The following is a 20968-nucleotide window of genomic DNA, read 5'->3' on the forward strand; positions in this document are numbered from 1 at the left end:
GACAAAATGTCCCAAATGAAAGAACAGGACAGAATCACAGTAGGAGATTTCTAAGGGAAACAGAAGTAATATGCCTGATAAAGAATTTAAAGTAATGATGATAAAGACATGCACTGGATTTGAGTAAAGAGTGGAAGACATCAGTGAGATCCTTAACGAAGAGATGAAAAAGAACCAGTCAGAGAAAAAGAACACAACAAATGAAATTAAAAATACAACTAGATGGAATAAATAGCAGGCTAGAGGAAGTAGAAGAATAAATTAGTGGCCTGGAAGACAGAGTAATGGAAGGTAATCACGCTGAGCAGGTGAGAGAAAAAAATTTAGGCAGAATGAGAATGAACTTAGGGAACTCAGAGACTCCTATCAAGCATAATATTATAGGGATCCTAAAAGAAGAAGAGAGAGTAAAGGAGGCAGAAAATTTGCTTGAAGAAGTAATAGCTGAAAATTTCCCTAATCTGGGGAAGGAAACAAGACATCCAGATCCAGGAAATATGGAGATCCTTGAACAAAATTAACCCAAGGAGGTCCACATCAAGACACAGTAATAAAATGGGAAAAAGTAGTAAAAAAAGAGAAAATTTTAAAAGCAGCAAGAGAAAAAAAGAGACCCCCTAAGGCTATCAGCAGATTTTTCATCAGAAACTTCAGGCCAGAAGGGAGTGGCATGATATATTCAAAGTTCTGATAGGAAAAATCTGCAGCCAAGAATAGTCTATCTAGCAAGACTGTTGTTAATAGAAAGTAAGATGATGAATTTTTCAGAAAAGCAAAAGCTAAAAGACTTATTGACCATTAAACCATCCCTACAAGAAATGTTATAGGGGACTCTTTGAGTGGAAAGGACAGACTATAAGTAAGAGTAAGAAAAGTAGGACACATAAAAGCAGTAAAAATAAGTATATCTGTAAAAATCAGTCAAGGGATTCACAAAATTAAAGGATGTAAAATATGACACCATGTACCTAAACTGTGGAGAGGAGAAGAGTAAAGAAAGGGTTAAAACTTAACTGACCATTAACTTAATATAGACTGCTACATGCAGATGTTACATACAAACATAATGGTAGCCACAAATCGAAACCCAGTAATAGATACACAAAAAATAAAGAGAAAGGAATCTAAGTATATCACTAAAGAAAGCCAGCAAACTGTGAAAGAAAGCAAGAAAAGAAAAGATCAGAGAAGAATATAAAACAGCCACAAAACAAGTAACAAAATGGCAATAAATTCATATCTATCAGTACTTACTTTGAATGTAAATGGACTAAAGGCTCCAATCAAAAGACTTAGGGTGACAGAATGGATAACAAAAACAAGACCCATTTATATGCAGCTATGAGACACATTTCTGACCAAAAGAAACCTGCAGATTGAAAGTGAGGGGATGGAGAAACATTTATCATGCAAATGGATGTGAAAAGAAAGTCGGGGTAGCAGTACTTATATCAGACAAAATAGACTTTAAAACAAAGACTGTAACAAGAGATAAGGGTGCTATATTCATTGAAGGGACAATCCAACAAGAAGATATAACAATAGTAAATATTTATGCACCCAACATGGGAGCACCCAAATACACAAAACAGTCGATAGCAAACATAAAGGAACTAATTGATAGTAATACAGTAATAGCAGGGGGCTTGAATGACACACTGGGCAGATGGACTTAACAGATATAATCAGAACAATTTGGGAGGAGGGGAGCAAGTTTGTCGCAGGATAGGGGACCTTGTTTCATCTGGTCCCTTGAATTTAGCTTGATATCTATCAAACCATTCCGAACACATGCGAATTCAACCTGCGATGTAAGAAGATTTATCTAGATCTCTACAGGCAAAAAAACGACTACTTTTTGCAAGGGAGGAGGTACAGAACCTTGAATCTTCGGGGAAAATACCAGAAGATAAATGGAGGTGGGGGAGAACCTCCATAAGCCGGCCACCGGAAAGTGATATAACACTGTGCAAAAAATCGGGACCTTGGAAATCTGCTCTAGTGAAAGACACCCCTTTCTGAAAAGGGCACAAGGGATGAATAGGGCAGAATTCTAGGTGGATGATTGTGGTCTCAGGATTCCGGGAGACTCAGAAAGAACAGGGGAGACTGGTTATGGTCAGTGAGTCCAGAAGGGACTCTCAGCTCCAGTCAGCATAAACTGAGAGTCGAGGTAGGGAGACCGCTCTCTGCCTGACCACCCTGAAAAGGATTAGAAGGTGTGGACTGTTTAACATCCTAGCGGAGATATAAAACAATTTGCACCCACAACAGCGTAACAGCTCTCAGGGTGGTGTGACCCCCGAAGGGACACTAGGGCAGCACCCAGCGTGACCTGGGAGCTGTGAAAGAGGGTGCATATGAAAGCACACAGCCGCCAGCAATGCAAAGTCACAAAGTGCAGAGACACTCGCAGGTCCCCATAACTCCCCACGGGAGAGCTGCAGTGGGCATGAATAGTATGAGCTGGATATCTATCAAATCACTCTGAACACATGCAAATTTAACCTGAGATGTAAGAAGATTTATTTGGATCTCTACAAGCAGAAAAACGACTACTTTTTGCTCTGGGCCACAGATTCCCACATGGCCATATATGCTCTGACCCTCTAAAGAGAAGTGGAAAGACACCAGGGAACAAAAGCCACACAGCGGACCAGCTCACATTAAGCCCATCCCCCTGAGAAGGGATGGGGCATCTCCACCCAGGCAAAGATGCCTAAGAAGCCGAGCAGCAGACCCTTCCCCCAGAAGACAGACTGGAAGAACAGGTGAATGATAAGCTTAATTTCCCACAGGACTGTAAAACTCCAGCAACAGGGGAAAATAATATAGGAAGCTCCAGGTGTTCCCTCATGACTCATTTATACTTCAGGCTAAAATTTTACATTTCTTTTTTTTCTTCTTTTCTTTTCTTTTCTTTTCTTTCTTTCTTTTCTTTTTTTTTTTTCCTTTCCTTTTCCTTTTCCTTTTCCTTTTCCTTTTCCTTTCCCTTTCCCTTTCCCTTTCCCTTTCCCTTTCCTCTTCCTCTTCCTCTTCCTCTTCCTTTTCCTTTTCCTTCCCCTGTTCCTGTTTCAAATAGATTGTTCCCAACTTATGTTTTTAAGTTGTTTTTTAACTTTTAGGTTTTTCACATCTATGTTTTATAGATTTATGCCCCATACTAGCCCGTTTTTCACTCTATTCAATTTTATCTTGATATATATATATATACATACATATCAAGAATATATATATATAATATTCTGATTTCTTTGCAATTTGGGGATATAGTGGACTTTAACACAGAGACCAAAAATCAGTCAGGAACAGGCAGATCACCCTGCTTTGTCCACCCTGAGAGATTATAATCTCTCTCCCCTCCCCCCCTTTTTTGTTTTGTTTTGGATCATCTTGGCTTTGGTTGTGTATCTCTGGTAGCTTTTGACCATTTTGGATTTTTTCTGAGGTGCATTTTGCTTGAGATATTTTGGACTCTGTTCATTCACTCAACCATCCCTCGACAGAATGACTAGGAGGAGGAACTCCCAACAAAGAAAAGAACCAGAGACAGTTGTCCTCTGCCAGAGAACTAATGGATATGGATATAAACAAGAGGTCAGAGATAGAATTCAGGATAGCAATCATGAAGTCAATCGCTAGGCTGGAAAAAGGCATTAGTGACAGTATAGAATCTCTAAAGGTAAAAATGAGATCCAATCAGGCTGAACTTAAAAATGATATGAATGAGATGCAGTCTAAACTGGTACTCTAACAGCCTGGGTAAATGAGGCAGAAGATCGAATCAAGTGATCTAGGAGATAAGCTGATAGAAAGGAAGGAAGCTGAGGGAAATAGGGATAGGCAGCTATCCCTAGCCCATGAAATAGACTTAGAGAGATCAGTGATGCCATGAAATGTTCCAGTGTCAGAATTATTGGGATCCCTGAGCGGGTAGAGAGAGAGGACTAGGAGGTATATTTGAGCAAGTCATAGCTGAGAACTGCCCTAATCTAGAGAAGGAAACAAGCATTCCTGTCCAAGAGGCAGAGAGGACCCCTCCCCAAATCAATAAAAATAGATCAACACCCCAACATATAATAGTGAAGCTTGCAAATCTTAGAGCCAAGGAAGCTAACCTAAGAGCAGCTAGGAGGAAGAGATTTCTTACGTACGGAGGGAGGAACATCAGAATAACATCAGACCTATCCACAGAGACCTGGCAAGCAGAAAGGGCTGGCAAGACATATTCATGCAGGCAAGAACACTTTATCCAGCAATGCTGTCATTCAGAATGGACAGAGATTTAAAGAGCTTTCAGGACAGGCAGAAACTGAAAGAATATGTGACCACCAAGCCAGCCCTGCAAGAAATATTAAGGGAGGTTCTATAAAAGAAGAAAGATGCCAAAAGTAATATAGACCAGAAATTAAGAGAGACAATCTATAGAAACAGGGACTTTACAGGCAATACAATGGCACTAAATTCATATCTTTCAATAGTTACTCTCAATGTGAACAGGCTGAATGTTCCCATCAAAAGAAACAGGGTTTCAGGTTGGATAAAAAAGCAGGACCCATCCATATGCTGTCTACAAGAGACTTGTTTTGAACCTAAAGACCCCTCCAGACTGAAAGTGAGGGGATGGAGAACCATTTATCACACCAGCAGACCTCAAAAGAAACCTGGGGTAGCAATCCTCATATCAACAAATTAGATTTTAAACCAAAGACTGTAGTAAGAGATGTAGAGGGACACTATATCATACTTAAAGGGTCTATCCAACAAGAAAATCTAACAATTGTAAATATCTATGCCCCCAACATGGGAGCAGCCAATTACATAAACCAACCAGTAACCAAAATAAAAAATCATATTGATAATAATACATTGATAGCAGGAGACTTCAATACTCCACTCACAGCAATGGGCAGATCATCTAAGCAGAAGATCAACAAAGAAACAAGAGCTTTGAATGACACATTGGATCAGATGGACTTCGTAGATATATACAGAACATTCCATCTTAAAACAACAGAATACTCATTCTTCTTGAGTGCACAGGGAACTTTCTCCACAATAGATCACATGCTGGTAACAAATCAAGTCTCAACTGATACCAAAAGATTTGAGATTATTCCCTGCATATTTTCAGACCACAATGCTTTGAAACTGGAACTCAACCACAATCAAAAATTTGGAAGGAATGCAAACACTTGGAGGTTAAACAGCATCGTGCTAAAGAATGAATGGGTCAACCAGGAAATTAAAGAGGAACTTAAACAATTCATGCAAACCAATGAAAATGAAAACACATTGGTTCAAAACCTATGGGATACTGCAAAGATGGTCCTTCGAGGGAAGTACATAGCCATCCAAGCCTCTCTCAGAATATTAGAAAAATCCCAAATGCACAAGCTAACCTTACACCTAAAGGACCTGGAGAAAGAACAGCAAATAAAGCCTAAACCAAGCAGGAGAAGAGAAATAATGAAGATTAGAGCAGAAATCAATGAAATAGAAACCAGAAGAACAGTAGAACAGATCAACGAAACTAGAAGCTGGTTCTTTGAAAGAATAAGATCGATAAACCTCTGGCCAGACTTATCAAAAAAAAAAAGAGAGAGAAAAGACCCCAATAAAATCATGAATGAAAGGGGAGAAATCATGACTAATACCAAGGAAATAGAGACAATTATTAGAACTTATTACCAGCAGCTGTACGCCAACAAACTAGGCAATCTGGAAGAAATGGATGCATTCCTGGATACTTCTAAACTACCAAGAATGAAACAGGGAGAAAATAGACAATCTGAACAGACCAATAACCAGCAAGGAGATTGAAAGAGTAATCAAAAACCTCCCCAAAAACAAGAGTTCAGGGCCAGATGGCTTCCCAGGGCAATTCTACCAAACATTTAAAGAAGAAGAAGTCATACCTATTCTATTGAAGTTGTTCCAAAAAATAGAAAAGGAAGGAAAACTTCCAAACTCATTCTATGAGGCCAGCATTACCCTGATCCCAAAGACCCCATCAAAAAGGAGAATTACAGACCAATATCCCTCATGAACAAGCATGCCAAAATACTCAACAAGATCCTAGCCAGTAGACTCCAACAGTACATTAAAAGGATTATTCACTACAACCAGGTGGGATTTATTCCTGGGATGCAAGACTGGTTCAACATTCGCAAGTCAATCAACGTGATAGATCACATTAACAAAAGAAGAGACAAGAACTATATCCTCTCAATTGATGCAGAAAAAGCATTTGACAAAATACAGCATCCTTTCCTGATTAAAACTCTCAGAATATAGGGATAGAGGGAACATACCTCAATATCATAAAAGCCACCTATGAAAAGCCCACAGCAAATACCATTCTCAATGGGGAAAAACTGAGAGCTTTTCCCTTAGGTCAGGAACACAACAGGGATGCCCACTTTCACCACTTTAGTTCAACATAGTACTAGAAGTCTTAGTCTCAGCAATCAGACAACAAAAAGAAATAAAAAGCATCCAGATTGGCAAAGAAGAAGTCAAACTCTCTTCACAGATGACATGATACTTTATGTGGAAAACCCAAAAGACTCCACCCCCAGATTACTAGAACTCATACAGCAATTGAGCAATGTGACAGGACACAAAATCAATGCACAGAAATCAATCGCATTTCTGTATATGAAAAATGTGACTGAATATTCAAAGAGAAATTAAGGAATCCATTTATAATAACACCAAAAACCATAAGAAACCTGGGAATAAACCTAACCAAAGAGATAAAGGATCTATACTTTAGAAACTACAGAACACTTGTGAAAGAAATTGAGGAAGACACAGAGATGGAAAAACATTCCATGCTCGTGGATTGAAAGAATAAACATTGTGAAAATGTCTATGCTGCCCAGAGCAATCTACACTTTCAGTGCAGTCCCTCTGAAAATACCATCGACATTTTTTCACAGAACTGGAACAAACAATCCTAAAATTTTTATGGAATCAGAAGAAGTTCCGGATAGCCAGGGGATTGTTGAAAAAGAAAACCAAAGCTGTAGTCATCACAATGCCTGACTTCAAGCTATATTATAAAGCTGTGATCATCAAGACAGCATGGTATTGGCACAAAAACAGACACATAGATCAGTGGAACAGAATAGAGACCCCAGAAATGGACCCTCAACTCTGTGGTCAACTAATCTTCAACAAATAAGGAAAAAATATCCAATGGAAAAAAGACAGTCTCTTCAACAAATATTGTTGGGAAAATTGGACAGCCACATGCAGAAGAATGAAACTGGACCATTATCTTACACCATATACAAAGATAAACTCAAAATGGATGAAAGACCTCAGTGTGAGACAGGAATCCATCAAAATCCTAGAGGAGTACATAGGCAGTAACCTCTTTGACATTGGCCAAAGCGACTTCTTTCAAGACACATCTCTAAAGGCAAGGGAAACAAAAGGAAAAATGAACTATTGGGACTTCATCAAGATAAAAAGCTTTTGCACAGCAAAGGAAACAATCAACAAAACTAAAAGGCAACCTACGGAATGGGAGAATATATTTGCAAATGACATTACAGATAAAGGGCTGGTATCCAAGATCTATTAAGAACTTTTCATACTCAACACCCAAAAAACAACAATCCAGTCAAAAAATGGGCAGAAGACATGAACAGACACTTCTCTAAAGAAGACATACAAATGGCTAACAGACACATGAAAAAATGTTCAACATCACTAGCCATCAGGGAAATACAAATCAAAACCACAGTGAGATACCACCTTACACCAGTTAGAACGGCAAAGATTAACAAGACAGGAAACAACAAGTGTTAGTGAGGATGTGGAGAAAGGGGTTACACTGTTTTTGGGAATGCAACCTGGTATAGCCACTCTGGAAAACAGTATGGAAGTTCCCCAAGATGTTAAAAATAGAGCTACCCTATGACCCAGCAATTGCACTACTAAGTATTTACCCCAAAATACAGATGTAGTGAAAAGAAGGGGCACATGCACCCCAATGTTCATAGCAGCAATGTACACAATAGCCAAACTGTGGAAGGAGCTGAGATGTCCTTCAACAGATGAATGGATAAAGATGTGGTCCGTATATACAATGTAATATTACTCAGCCATCAGAAAGGCTGAATACCCACCATTTGCATCAATATGGATGGAACTGGAGGGGATTATACTAAGTGAAATAAGTCAATCAGAGTAAGGCAGTTATCATATGGTTTCACTCATATGTGGAACATAAGGAATAGCACAGAGGACCACAGGGAAAGGGAGGGAAAATGAATGGAAGAAATCAGATAGGGAGATCAACCATGAAAGACTCTGGACTCTGGGAAACAAAAAGGGTTACAGGGGGCGGGGGGAATGGGGTAACCAGGTGGCAGGTATTAAGGAGGGCACGTGTGGTGTTGAGCATTGGGTGTTATACGCAACTAGTGAATCATTGAACACTACATCAAAAATTAATGATGTATGTTGGCTAATTGAACATAATAATAAAAAAAATACTCGGAACGTTTCATCCTAAAGCAGCAGAATACGCTTTCTTTTCAAGTGCACATGGTACATCCTCCAGAATATAACACATATTAAACCACAAAACAAGTCTCAACAAATTCAAAAGGATCAAAGTCATACCATACATCTTTTCTGACTACAGCACTATGAAACTAGAAATAAACCACAAGAAAAAAATCTAGAAAGAGCACAGATTCCTAGAGGTCAACTAACATACTATTAAACAATGAGTGAGTCAACCAAGTAGTCAAAGAAGAAATAAAAAATTATATGGAGGGAAATGAAAATTGCTACCTTAAGCAAGAAACATCTCAAATAAACAACCTAACCTTACACCCAAAGGAGCTAGAAAAAGAAGAAACAAAACCCTAACCAGCATAATGAAGGAAATAATAAAGACTAGAGCAGAAATAAATGATACAGAAACTTAAACAATAGAACAGATCAATGGAATCAGGAGCTGGCTCTCTGAAAAGATCAGCAAAATTGATAAACATCTAATCCAGACTCAGAAAAAAAAAAAAAGAGGACTCAAAATCAGAAATGAAAGGAGAAATAACACCCAACAGCACAGAAATACAAATGATTGTAAGAGAATATTTGAAAAATTATATGCCAACAAACTGGACAACCTAGAGGAAATGGATAAATTCCTAGAAATGTCACCTTGCAAAACTGAAGCAGGAAGAAATAGAAAATTTGAAAAGAGCAGTTACTCGGAATGGAATTAAATCAGTAATCAAAAAACTAACAAACAAAATCAGGTAAAGACATCACAAAAAGAACTTTAGGGCAGTATCTCTGATGAACAAATTTGCAGAATTCCTCAACAAAATATTAGCAAACTGAATCCAGCAATACATTAAAACAATCATTTGCCATGATCAAGTGGGATTTATTGCTGGGATGCAAGGATGGTTCAAGATTTGCCAGTCAGTCAATGTTGATACATCACCTCAATAAGAGAAAAGATATGATCATTTCAAGAGATGGCAGAAAAAGCATTTGATAAATTATAACATCATTCAAGATAAAAATCCTCAACGAAGTAGGTTAGACAGAACATATCTCAACATAATAAGGGTCACATATGAAAAACCCATGGCTAACATCATACTCAATGGGGAAGGACTGAGAGCTTTTCCTCTAAGGGCAGGAACAAGAAAGGATGTCCACTCTCACCACTTTTATTCAACATAGTACTGGAAGTCCTAGCCACAGCAGTTAGGTAACAAAAAGAAATAAAAGTCCTCCATATTGGTAAGGAAGAAGAAAAATGTTCACTTTTTGCAGTTAACATGATACTGCATATAGAAAACACAAAGTCTCCATCAGAAAACTTACTAGAATTAATAAATGAATTCAGTAAACTTGTAGGATACAGAATCAACATACAGAAATCTGTTGTATTTCTACGTACTAATAACAAAGCAGCAGAAAGAAATTAATAAAACAATCCCATTTGCCATTGCACCAAAAATAATAAAATACCTAGGAATAAATTTAACCAAAGAGGTGAAAGACCTGTACTCTGAAAAGTATAAAATATTGATGAAAGAAATTGAATATGACAGAAAGAAATTGAAAAACATTCCATACTCATGGATTGGAAGAACAAATATTGTTAAATTGTACTACCCAAAGCAATCTACAGATTTAATACTGTTGCTATCAAAATACCAACAGCATTTTTCACAGAACTAGAAGAAGGAATCCTAAAATTTGTATGGAATCACAAAAGACCCCAAATAGCCAAAACAATCTTGAAAAACAAAACTGGAGGTATTTTAGATGTCAGGTTATATTACAAAGCTGTAGTAATCAAAACAGGTTGCCTCTGGAATAAAAGTAGACACATAGGTCAGTGGAACAGAATAGAAAGCCCAGAAATAAAACCACAATTATATGGTCAGTTAGTCTACAAAGGAAGCAGGAATATGCAGTGGGAAAGATCGTCTCTTCATCAAATCGTGTTGGGAGAACTGAACAAATACATGCAAAAGAAGGAAACTGGACAATTTTCTTACACTATACACAAAAATAAACTCAAAATGGAATAAAGACCAGGGTGCGTGGGTGGCTCAGTCAGTTAAGTGTCTGCCTTCAGCTCAGGTCATGATCTCAGCATCCTGGGTTGAGCCCCACTTCAGGCTCCCTGCTCAGTGGGGGCTCTGCTTCTCCCTCTCCCTCTGCCCTCCCCCCACTCATTTTTTTCCTCTCTCTGTCTCTCAAATAAATAAACGAAATCTTTTAAAAATGGATTAAAGACCTAAATATGAGATCTAAAACCATAAAAATCCTAGAAGATTGCAAAAAAAAATCCTAGAAGAAAGCAAAGGCAGTAATTTCATTGACATTGGTCATAGCAACATTCTTCTGAGGCAAGGGAAACAAAAGCAACAATAAACTATTGGGACTTAATCAAAATAAAAAGCTTCTGCACAGCAAAGGAAACAACCAACAAAACTAAATGACAACCTACTGAATGGGAGAAGATATTTGCTCATGACCTATTCTAAGAAAGGGTCAGTATCCAAAATATATAAAGAACTTAAACAATTCAATACCAAAAAGACAATCCAGTTTAAAAATGTGCAGAAGACATGAACAGGCATTCCTCCAAAGAAGACCTACAGATGGCCAGCAGACACATGAAATGATATCATTTATCATCAGGGATAATCAAAACCACAGTGAGATATCACCTCCCACCTGTCAAAATGGTTAAAGTAACTCAAGAAACAACAAGTGTTGGTGAGGATGTAGAGAAAAAGGAACCCTTGTACACTGTTTTTGGGAATGCAAACGTGCAGCCACTGTGAAAGACAATATGGAAGTTCCTAAAAAAGTTACAAATAGAATTACTCTACGATCCAGTAATCGCACTACTGAGTATTTACCCAAAGAATACAAAAACACTATTTGAAGGGATATATGCACCCCTGTGTTTATTTTAGCATTATTTACAATAGCCAAACTATAGAAGCAACCCAAGTGTCCATCAATAGATGAATGGATAAAGAAGATGTGGTATATATATATAGATATATATAGATATAGATATGAGAGAGTGTGTGTGGATGGTATGTAATACATATATGTGTAATATATATGTATATGTATATACACATATATATATATTTCATTACACACATGCTTATATGTATGTATATGTATTGGAATATTATTCAGCCATAAAAAGAGAATGAAATCTTGCCATTTGCAACAACATGGATAGAGGCAGAGTATAATACTAAATGAAATAAGCCAGTTAGAATAAGACAAATGCCATAGGATTTCATTCATGTGTGGAATTTAAGAAACAAAGCAACCAAATAATGGTGGGGGGGGTGAGAAACAAACTCTTAACTATAGAGAACTAACAGATTGTTACTAAAGGGGAAGTGGGTGGGGGGGTGAAATACGTGAAGGGGATTAGGAGTGTGCTTGTCTTGATGAACACAGTAATGTATGGAATTGGTGGATCACTATGTTATACATCTCAAACTAATCTGTCACTGTATGTTAACTACACTGGCATTTAAGGAAAAAATGTGAAGGATTTTCTAGGTGATTTCAAAGTCCCTTTCTCGTTCTAGCTTTCTATGCATTTTATCTTTTTTTTTTAAATATGCACTCACCCCTAACCTGGGTTTGCATGCAGACTTTCAGAAAAGTGACAATATAAAGTGTTGAATTCATATTTTATGTGAAATGCATATATAAAAGCAGATTGCAGTGCTCCAAGTATTTAACTGGATCATGTAGAAGCTCAGCCATTTAAACCTTATTTAAGATGCTGAGAATGCCCTTTTATTTTCCCCTCAGTATACTAGTTAAGTAATAGTTAATTTAGATACATTTACTCATTGAACCCTCAGAATAATCAGTGAAATTAATAGTGTAGAATTTTCTTTATAGAGCCATAGAAAGTAGAACTCTGCTTAAGCAGTTAGCACTGTCATATATTTGAAAAACTATGACCAGCTATGAAAAGCTGCATATATCTGGGTTCAAATCCTGCCCTGAAACTTAATAACCATGTTGTCCTAGGGAAGTTACTTAATTTCTCCTAAACCTCTTCTGTATGTGGGGGTAATAAAAATAATACCATATAGGATTATGATAGTCTTATAAACTATGTGTGCAAACTACCTAATGCTATACCTGGACCATGGGTGCATAATAAATATTAACTCTTATTTGATGACTTACCCCAGATCACCCAGCTTAGTAAATCAATGCATATCTTAAGATGTTGTAAGTTCCAAGTAAAAGTCCCTAACTAAAAGTGACTTAAAAATTAGAACATTTGTAAACTCAAATAGCAAAATTGTATAGATCTCATGGTTACTTAAATGGTCATTTGGGTAATCATGAAGTTCTAGGTTGGCTTTTCTGGAATCTTTTTGTATGTCCTGTGATGGTTACAAGATGTCTTCTTTGGTTCTATGTGTCACATACTTCTGTATTAGTCCCCAAATGTAGGAAAAGGACCTGTTTTCTCTAGCATGCCTATTTTTTTTTAAAGATACTTATTTATTTCAGAGAGAGAGAAAGAGAAAGTTAGGGAGAGGAAGAGAATCTCAAGCAGACTCCATGCCGAGCACAGAGCTGATGCAGGGCTCAATTCCATGACTCTAAGATCATGACCTGAGCCAAAACCAGGAGTTGGATGCTTAACTGACTGAACCACCCAGGCACCCCTCTAGCATGCCTATTTTTAAAATCAAGAGCACTTTCTCAGAAATTACCCAGACTTTTCACATGTTTTATTGTCTAGGTTTAGATTCTTTGTCCCTTCCTAAGCATGGGATTAATCTGATTGGTTCAGACTAATCAAAATGTATCATTGGGTCAAAAGGTAGGATACGCAAAAAAAAAAAAAAAAAAAAAAAAAAAGGTAGGATACGCTTCCCTGAATAGGGACTACATAGAATGTGATCATCCAAACAAGCTATTAGCAAAAAGAAAAGCATGTGGACAGGGAATGATTTGGGTAGTCGTTTTACATCTATTGAAGTGTCACTAAAAACTAGGTTTTTCAAATTATGAAAAATTCAAACATTTGCCAAATAGTGTTCTTCATATGTTAGCAGATAGATTACAAAAAGGAAAGGAAATTACTTCTGGAATTTCAGTAGTCAGGATAGAATACATAATGTGCTTGCATTAAGATAAATATTCTATCTTTTTTATATACCTTCCATATATATTAAAAGTTACATCCTATTATAGTGAATTCTATGACTTTTTTTAAAGATTTTTTTTTAATTTTATTTTTGAGAGAGAGTGTGTGAGCAGGGGGAGGGGTGGAGGGAGAGGGAGAGAGAGAATCTCAAGCAGACTCTGCACCACCCCAGACGCGGGGCTCTATCTCAGGATTCTGAGATAATGACCTGAGCCGAAACCAAGAGTCGGACGCTAAACCAACTGAGCCACTCGGGTGCCCCCATGAGACTCTTAATTTGCCTACTTATATAGTGAATTTTTTTCAGTCACTATCCCATTTCTTAGGAATGGGGAATATTTCACCTGTACTATAAGGAATGGAAAAATGTCTATACTACAGAGATTTTTGTTTTTAATTAGATCTTATTTTATATATGGAAAATAGAATGATCTGATTAAAATTAAGAAAAATGCTGAATTTTGGTAAATTTTTAAAAATAAAACACCTAATTTTAATTTGATGCAGTAGTTAAGAATTTGTTATGTGGGTTTTCCTACAAGAAAGTATGTTTACCTCTGGTGAGGTTGTTTAATAAATAATATGGTATATTCCAACTTCACACTAAGGAGAAATTCTCATTATCAATCTTTTCATTCTTTTTTTAAATTTGATCATTATTTATTTGAGAGACCAGAGTTTCCACGATAGGTACATTGTTTTGTGTTGTATAAATGACTAAATGAGTATGCTTTAAGTGGAATCATATATAGAGAATTCATTTGTGAACTGAAATGGTCAGATATGTCTTGTCAAAAGGCAAGGGTCCTTCAAATTCTTTAGTTCAATAAGGTCAACACATCATTAAGGAGGCTTAAAAGCACTACACATATGAATAGACAACCTTATCTGTAGACTGTGGTATTTAATATCCATAGAGTGCCATCGAAAATGAATTTAAGAAACTGGTGTAGTGACTGTAGTACCATTGTAGTTTAGATAAATACATTATATTTTGCAATTGTATGCTTTATAATCTGTATGTTGTATATATATTCTACATTTATATACAATAGTATTGTATATATTTATGTACATAAGATCATAGTGTATTTATGGACAATGTAAGAAATTCCCAAGGTTAATTTTTACTATTCAAAATTTTAGCTTTACTGACTGACTCTAGAATCCAGTCTCTAAATGAGATGGGAGACTACTGAATAGACCTGGATGTTTGCCCTTTTTTTGTGATGGTGGTCTTTTACCCCATAAGAAAGCCTCTAATTATTTTTGTATGTATATGTGTGTTTATAGAATTATACCAGTGTAAAAATTTGTGGTTTTATTCAGGCAACTCGGTGTAACTGTCACCAAAAATCTAAAGAGGAAAAATGCACATATGCTGATAAATATACTCAAACACCCTGGAGAAGAATTCCTGTAAGTAACATGTGCCCTTAACCTCTTCTCATGTCATTTACTCTTTTGATGTTTGTTCCACTCTTTTTACTCTAATCTAATAATTTTGAATCTGCCATGGCTGTAATTTTTTTTTTTTAGGTAAGTTGATTTTTCTTGTCTCTTAGGTGTTCATGTACTTTCTAAAGCTTCTCTTGTGTGTCTTATATAAATGAATGTGCATTTAGTAGCTTTTCCATTCTGCACACTATATAGCCCATTTTATTTGAGTGTTTAGTCTCCTCTCATTGCATGTATTTATGAGAGTAGTATCTCCCTATGCCCTAAAAGAAATAGAAATCCAAAAAAGCAGTCTTCCCTCTTTAGCAGCATGACTCTTTGGAAATATGTGATGTAGCTTATTCTTTTGTTGTTGTTGAAATTTTTCAAATATATTCTATTATAATTACTCAAATGTTGAGGCTGTTAAGAAGTATAAATGCATTAAGATATAGATAGTAAAGGTTATGTTTTAGGCATGGTTAGGGAATGGTTTCTTCTAACCATGCTTTCTTGTTTTTCAAAACATATTTAGGCTAACATACACTGAGGTCTGAAACTAAGTTCAGGATGTGCCTGAGCCAGAGAATCATCACAAGGCCATCCAGTCATCATAATCCTGTTGTTGGGTGCCAACTAATAGACATTTTTTGTTAAGAGAATGCCTAATAAGCCACCTTTGACTCTTCTTTTGCCTTATTTTAGCAGTGGAATCCTAGTAACAGAAATGAACAGGGACCTACAATGGTTAATATCAACAATCCAATATTTAAAACTTAGCTACGGGCTTTAAAGTTTGTAAAATACTTCTTTTCATTTTCATCTAATAAGTAATTATTTTTTGTGTGCTCTACATAAGGTATAATGCTAATAATTAATTTATTCAACAAAAGTTTGTGAGCTTCTCCCATCTCAGTTATTAGGTTCTTGAAGTAGAAATAAGAATTGGGAAAGAAAATACAGAGACCAATAAGGATTCCTTCCTCCATTAGCAAGTGTTTATTAAAGGAACTGGTGATGTGATACAATTAAAGTGTAGTGAGTTCTGTTAGGTTCAAAGGATTGAGAAAGTCTAGTTGGAAGAATCAAGGAGCTTGGTTAAAAAGGTGAAGGTTGTGGTTGAATTCTAGAAAGTAAAAGATGCCCGTAGACAGAGATGATATATTTCTTTAAAGGATGTGGAAACTTATCTATTTGAAGGAAATTGCAAAATAAGACTATGCCTCTTGCTTCTAGATGAGGGTTTAGGCTTTCCCTGTTTCTCCAGATGTTTGTGATTTCAGACACTTACTAAGTAGACTGGTGATTTCTTTAAATGTGAGAAGTTCCATTTTCCCATCCTCATGGGAGTTTTTATATACCATCTCTGGGTTCCTCGATCTTTCTGTTCTGAAAACTGGCTGTTAATCAGACAAAAGTAAATGGTACAAAACAACCCCAACACATTCCTCAGTTAGTTTTACTATAATTTTGGGTGAAATGAAGGTCAGTTTTCCAGCCTAGCACTGCTAACAAACCCAGACCTTAGGCTTCCTTGTCATCTACTACTATAGGAATCACCTGGCTTAGCACTTTTGTTTTACAGTTATCTAAGTTAATAAAAAGCAGGGAGATCAAATGGCATATTAAAGTTTCCATAATTAACAAGTGGCTGAGATAGTACTCTAACTTCAGGCCGCCGACCGCTAGTTCAAGGTTCCTTTCCCCAAAGGCACACTGAGGAGCCTTGCAGGATTGAGAGAGGTTTGGCAGTTTGAAATGGGAGAAATATCCTTTACAAAAGGAACAGTACAAGTAAAGGTGATGAAGTAGGAAGATGCATTTGGGCAATAGTAAGTGTATGATTTTGGTTGCAACACAGTTGTATGTTTAGGGAAATAGTTGAAGTTGGTGTAAAGTCCACATGAAAATAGAATTTAAAATTTTACCCAGGAATTACTGGAAAAGTAGTTTTACTGAGTTGGATGTAGTTAAAGAGGTCGTTACATATATTTATTTACTTAGTTAAATGATGATTATTAGCTATTAACATTAAATATTGAGTTTATTCTCTGATTTTTATGTTTTTTGGACTTAGCATTCATTTGAAATAAAATTATTTTAGAAACCATTTACTATAATAAAGATTTTCTTTTCTCTTCTAAAAAGTTATACTTGACTTTACATGTTCGTTTTTTAGCAGGAACCCAACATCTTTAAACAAAATGTTGATGATGGGGAGGTGCAGTGGGATTCTTCTTGTCCACAGTGAGTTTGTTAGGTAGCAATTTGGGGAATCAAAATGTGTTATGTTTCAAAATCCCCAGGTTGAGTATAGGTAACATTTTTTGATCTGGCTAATAAGACTTTGGGAAGATTAAAAGTTATAGTCTGAGTCCTTGTTCTTTACCATTCCCTGAATATCTTGGAAAATTTAAATGCCCTTCTTGACACTCGTAGTTGAGGATCTGAAGTAGAATTACTTCAGAGGTTTGTGAGACATATGTAAGCATGTCCTCGGAACATTACCTGGCATCCGAGGAAGAAATCTGGTTGTAGTAGAAAGCAGAGAAGGATGGTGGACAAGAGAGAGATACCGTCCATAATACTTGTTGGCAGCCACTTAGGATATGGAAAGAAGCATGAAAAAGAAATGGACATTTTTGGAAGAAATGAAGGAAAATAAAGGAGATGGATTTCAAATTTAGGGAGGGAAAGAAAGAGGGAAGAGAGATAAGAATGAGCTATAGGAGAAGATGCTACTTTCAGAGGAGAGTGGATAAGTCTGCTTCTGGTGAAATATTCTCATCTGAAGGACAGAATACCAATAAAGTGGTGAAATGGGTAACATGGAAAAGAACAACAACAATGTGGAAGATATCTAATCATTCACGCAGAAACAGTTTAAGTAAGCTAGGAATCGTAGGAAGATGGTGATTATGTGAAAAAAGATGGTGATTATGTGAGAAGGTTCATGTTAAAATGTATAAACTTATAAAAGTTTATTTTTAAAGATAGTATGACATTGATTTGTGTACAAGCATGTTCTTATAAATAGCATTATCTTGGACTGAAGTAAATATTTTTAATGTATTTCCAGTATTGTTTCAAAGCATTTAACATCAGTGTTTGAAGATTTGTACATTAAGTAAATTCTAAATTTTCACAGTATATACATTTTACAGAGCCTTTGTTTAAATATCTTAAATGAACTAGAGAAGCCAAAATATCAAAAAAGAAAACATTTCTAGACTCAAACCATCAACTCTCTTATTATTTATCCCTTTGAATCTCAAAGAAGGGATTGTAAGATGAACCCAAAGGATCTACCTGGCCTGTCACATAATGGCCCACCTGTATTACTATTAAAATTGAGTGTAGAAATAAATGCTGTTGTATCAGTATCAGTGGGAAAGTTGCCTACCAGTTGAAATTCAGAATATACACAATTAGATCTGTTACTAGTTTTCTCTCATATTCTAAGAACTCACTTTATTATATGGCAAAGAGGTAAGAAAAGATGATTTTATATGCATTTTAAAATGTTCTCTTAGAATTAGTTTCTAGTAGTGAATCAAAGATTTAATCAATTTTATGGTGTATTTAATAGATATGTATGTAACATATAAATTCAACAATTAGAATATGATCAGCATTATCAGCAATTCTTTGTGCTTACAATTAGGTTCTCATGTCTGAGATTTACTGGATTATGCATATAGTTCAAAATATCATAGTCATGTATGTTCCTATCATAACTATTTATAAAATAGAAAAGATAAAATTAGAGAACTTTATCACAGACATATAACAGAATTCATGTCAACTGTTCATAATTTCCAAAGGAGAAGGAGTTTGCCTACTTCCTAGCAGCATGCTATTATGTACTATTAAAGAACTCTGCTCCCTCCCTTTTTTTGCTTGCCTGGGCGATAAGATAAAATATTAAATGAAAGGAACATCACAACCTAAAGATTTGTCTTAAGAGGACTCTCTCCTAAGTCCTTTTTCTTTTACTCTGTACGTCTTCCTGATTTGGGAGTGGGCAGCATTATTAATTTTTACGTGAGATTAATGTCCTGATTTTATACTTTGGTATTTCATTTTATCCCAATTGGAGAGGTGTTACATTACTACTCATATATATTTCAGAGGGAATTAAAGATTTTATTTCTTTGTGGAGGTCTTTATTTATATTCACTATTGTTTATATATAGCATATGCCACTAGAAGCATTTTTTAAGTGAAATATACATATACTTTGGTGTTTAAACAAATAATTATAATGTGGGCATGTAATTATTTTTAAGTTATTGATGTCTAGTCATTTTTATTGAATATGGCCCATGTTTCAATGTGCTAAATGCTGACAGGAGCCATCTGTGTGACTGAGACATCATGCTAGCCGCATGTATTTATGACAATACAACAAGAATCCTATTATGTGTATCTTTACACTGATTTTTAAACCATTGTACTGTTACTTTTGTGGATGCCTCTGAAACCACTAACTGAAAAATAGAATTGTTTTTCAAGGCTAAGAACAAATTAAATGACTATTTTCGCAATTTAGTGACTTACCTGGTCATAAATTTTAAGGGTATCTAAATCGGTGCCCTCTAATACCAAATGCCAGAGCTATAGAAAGCATTTTTAGAACTTTGTTTAAAGTATCCATTGAAGAAGCAAAGTTTATCTACACTGTAGTTAGAAAACAGAGGATAGCACCAAAGTTTTCTACTACTGGGATCCATTTCATTTGTGTAATACAGAGTTTAATTTACTGACTTGTACACCAAGGGTATAGGCAGGACATAGATTTTACTCTTAGAAATTTAATGATAGCAATCACTAAGAAATGGATAATCCTGTTATCTTTCAAGAAGCAACTTGATCAAATCAGTCTTTCAGGAGAAGTTAGGTGGAGATGTAGATTCAGAGTGTGGAGGGGACTTGAGTGTATGGAAGGCAGAAATCTTTAATGATAGAGCGTCATCTACTAGGAAACCTCAGTGTTGTAGTGCCAAATGCCACAGACCCTTTGGGAGCAAGTAAGACCATTCCAGGAAGCTTCCTAAACTCTCCCAGAAAAGGGAGAAATAGGCAAACTAATCATGAATCAGGAAGAATTTTATCTCTTCGGTGTTAAGATAAAAATCCCTCACACTCTAACTTCAGGTGAAAACTCTCATCTGTTCTCACCTTTGCGTTTAGAAAAAGCAGCTGTTTAAGGGAAGAGCTACAAGTGTTCTGGAGGAATTGGCTCACAGTTCCTTGTCTTATCCCACACAGAGCTCACACAGTGTTTTATGTGAAGACTTGGTAGGCTTTATCTTGAGAGAAATGAAGTTACCTCTAAAACCCTGAGTTCAGACACTTCTGTTTTTCATGTTTTCTTCTTCCTTTATTTTTTTTTATGTCCCACCAATTTTCAAGTATAATTAGAATATTATGCACATTGTTAAACTATATGTCAGATATCCCAGGTATGTTTTTCTACAACTAGATTTTATTTTTCCCCTTGGGTGGAATATATTCATATGCATACCTACTTCTCTTTGTTTGTAAAACAAAGTGTTTTAGAAAAACCACCGTGGTTTCTGTAGCAGAAAGCATCTCATATCTGCCATTTCATCTTGAAAGTCATCAGAAGCTTAAAGTAGGCTCAGATGAGCAAAAGGTACTTTCTTGGCTAGAGCTTAGAGAACTTGAGTTCATGGCATCAACTAAGAAAGACTTACGCACTCTCTGCCCTCTAGATTAGTGCTCCAGTAGAAATATGTGAGCTGCATATGTAATTAAATGCCCTAGCATCCAAATTAAAAAGAAACACGTATTGCA

General features: G+C 36.1%; 1 protein-coding gene across 5 annotated transcripts in view; it reads left to right on the forward strand.

The window, feature by feature from the left end:
* Positions 1 to 20968, forward strand: part of LOC141371974 (serine-rich coiled-coil domain-containing protein 2) — a 104278-nt gene that overhangs the window by 58280 nt on the left and 25030 nt on the right. For all 5 annotated transcript variants that reach the window (XM_073890422.1, XM_073890425.1, XM_073890426.1 and 2 more), the window contains one exon: positions 15041 to 15130. In XM_073890422.1, the coding sequence (XP_073746523.1) occupies positions 15041 to 15130 (90 nt within the window). The remainder of the gene's footprint in view (positions 1 to 15040; positions 15131 to 20968) is intronic.

Source organism: Callorhinus ursinus, unplaced genomic scaffold, assembly GCF_003265705.2.
Source record: "Callorhinus ursinus isolate GAN/ISIS: 27379988/994484 unplaced genomic scaffold, GSC_fseal_2.0 scaffold152, whole genome shotgun sequence".
NCBI classification, from domain to species: Eukaryota; Metazoa; Chordata; class Mammalia; order Carnivora; family Otariidae; genus Callorhinus; species Callorhinus ursinus.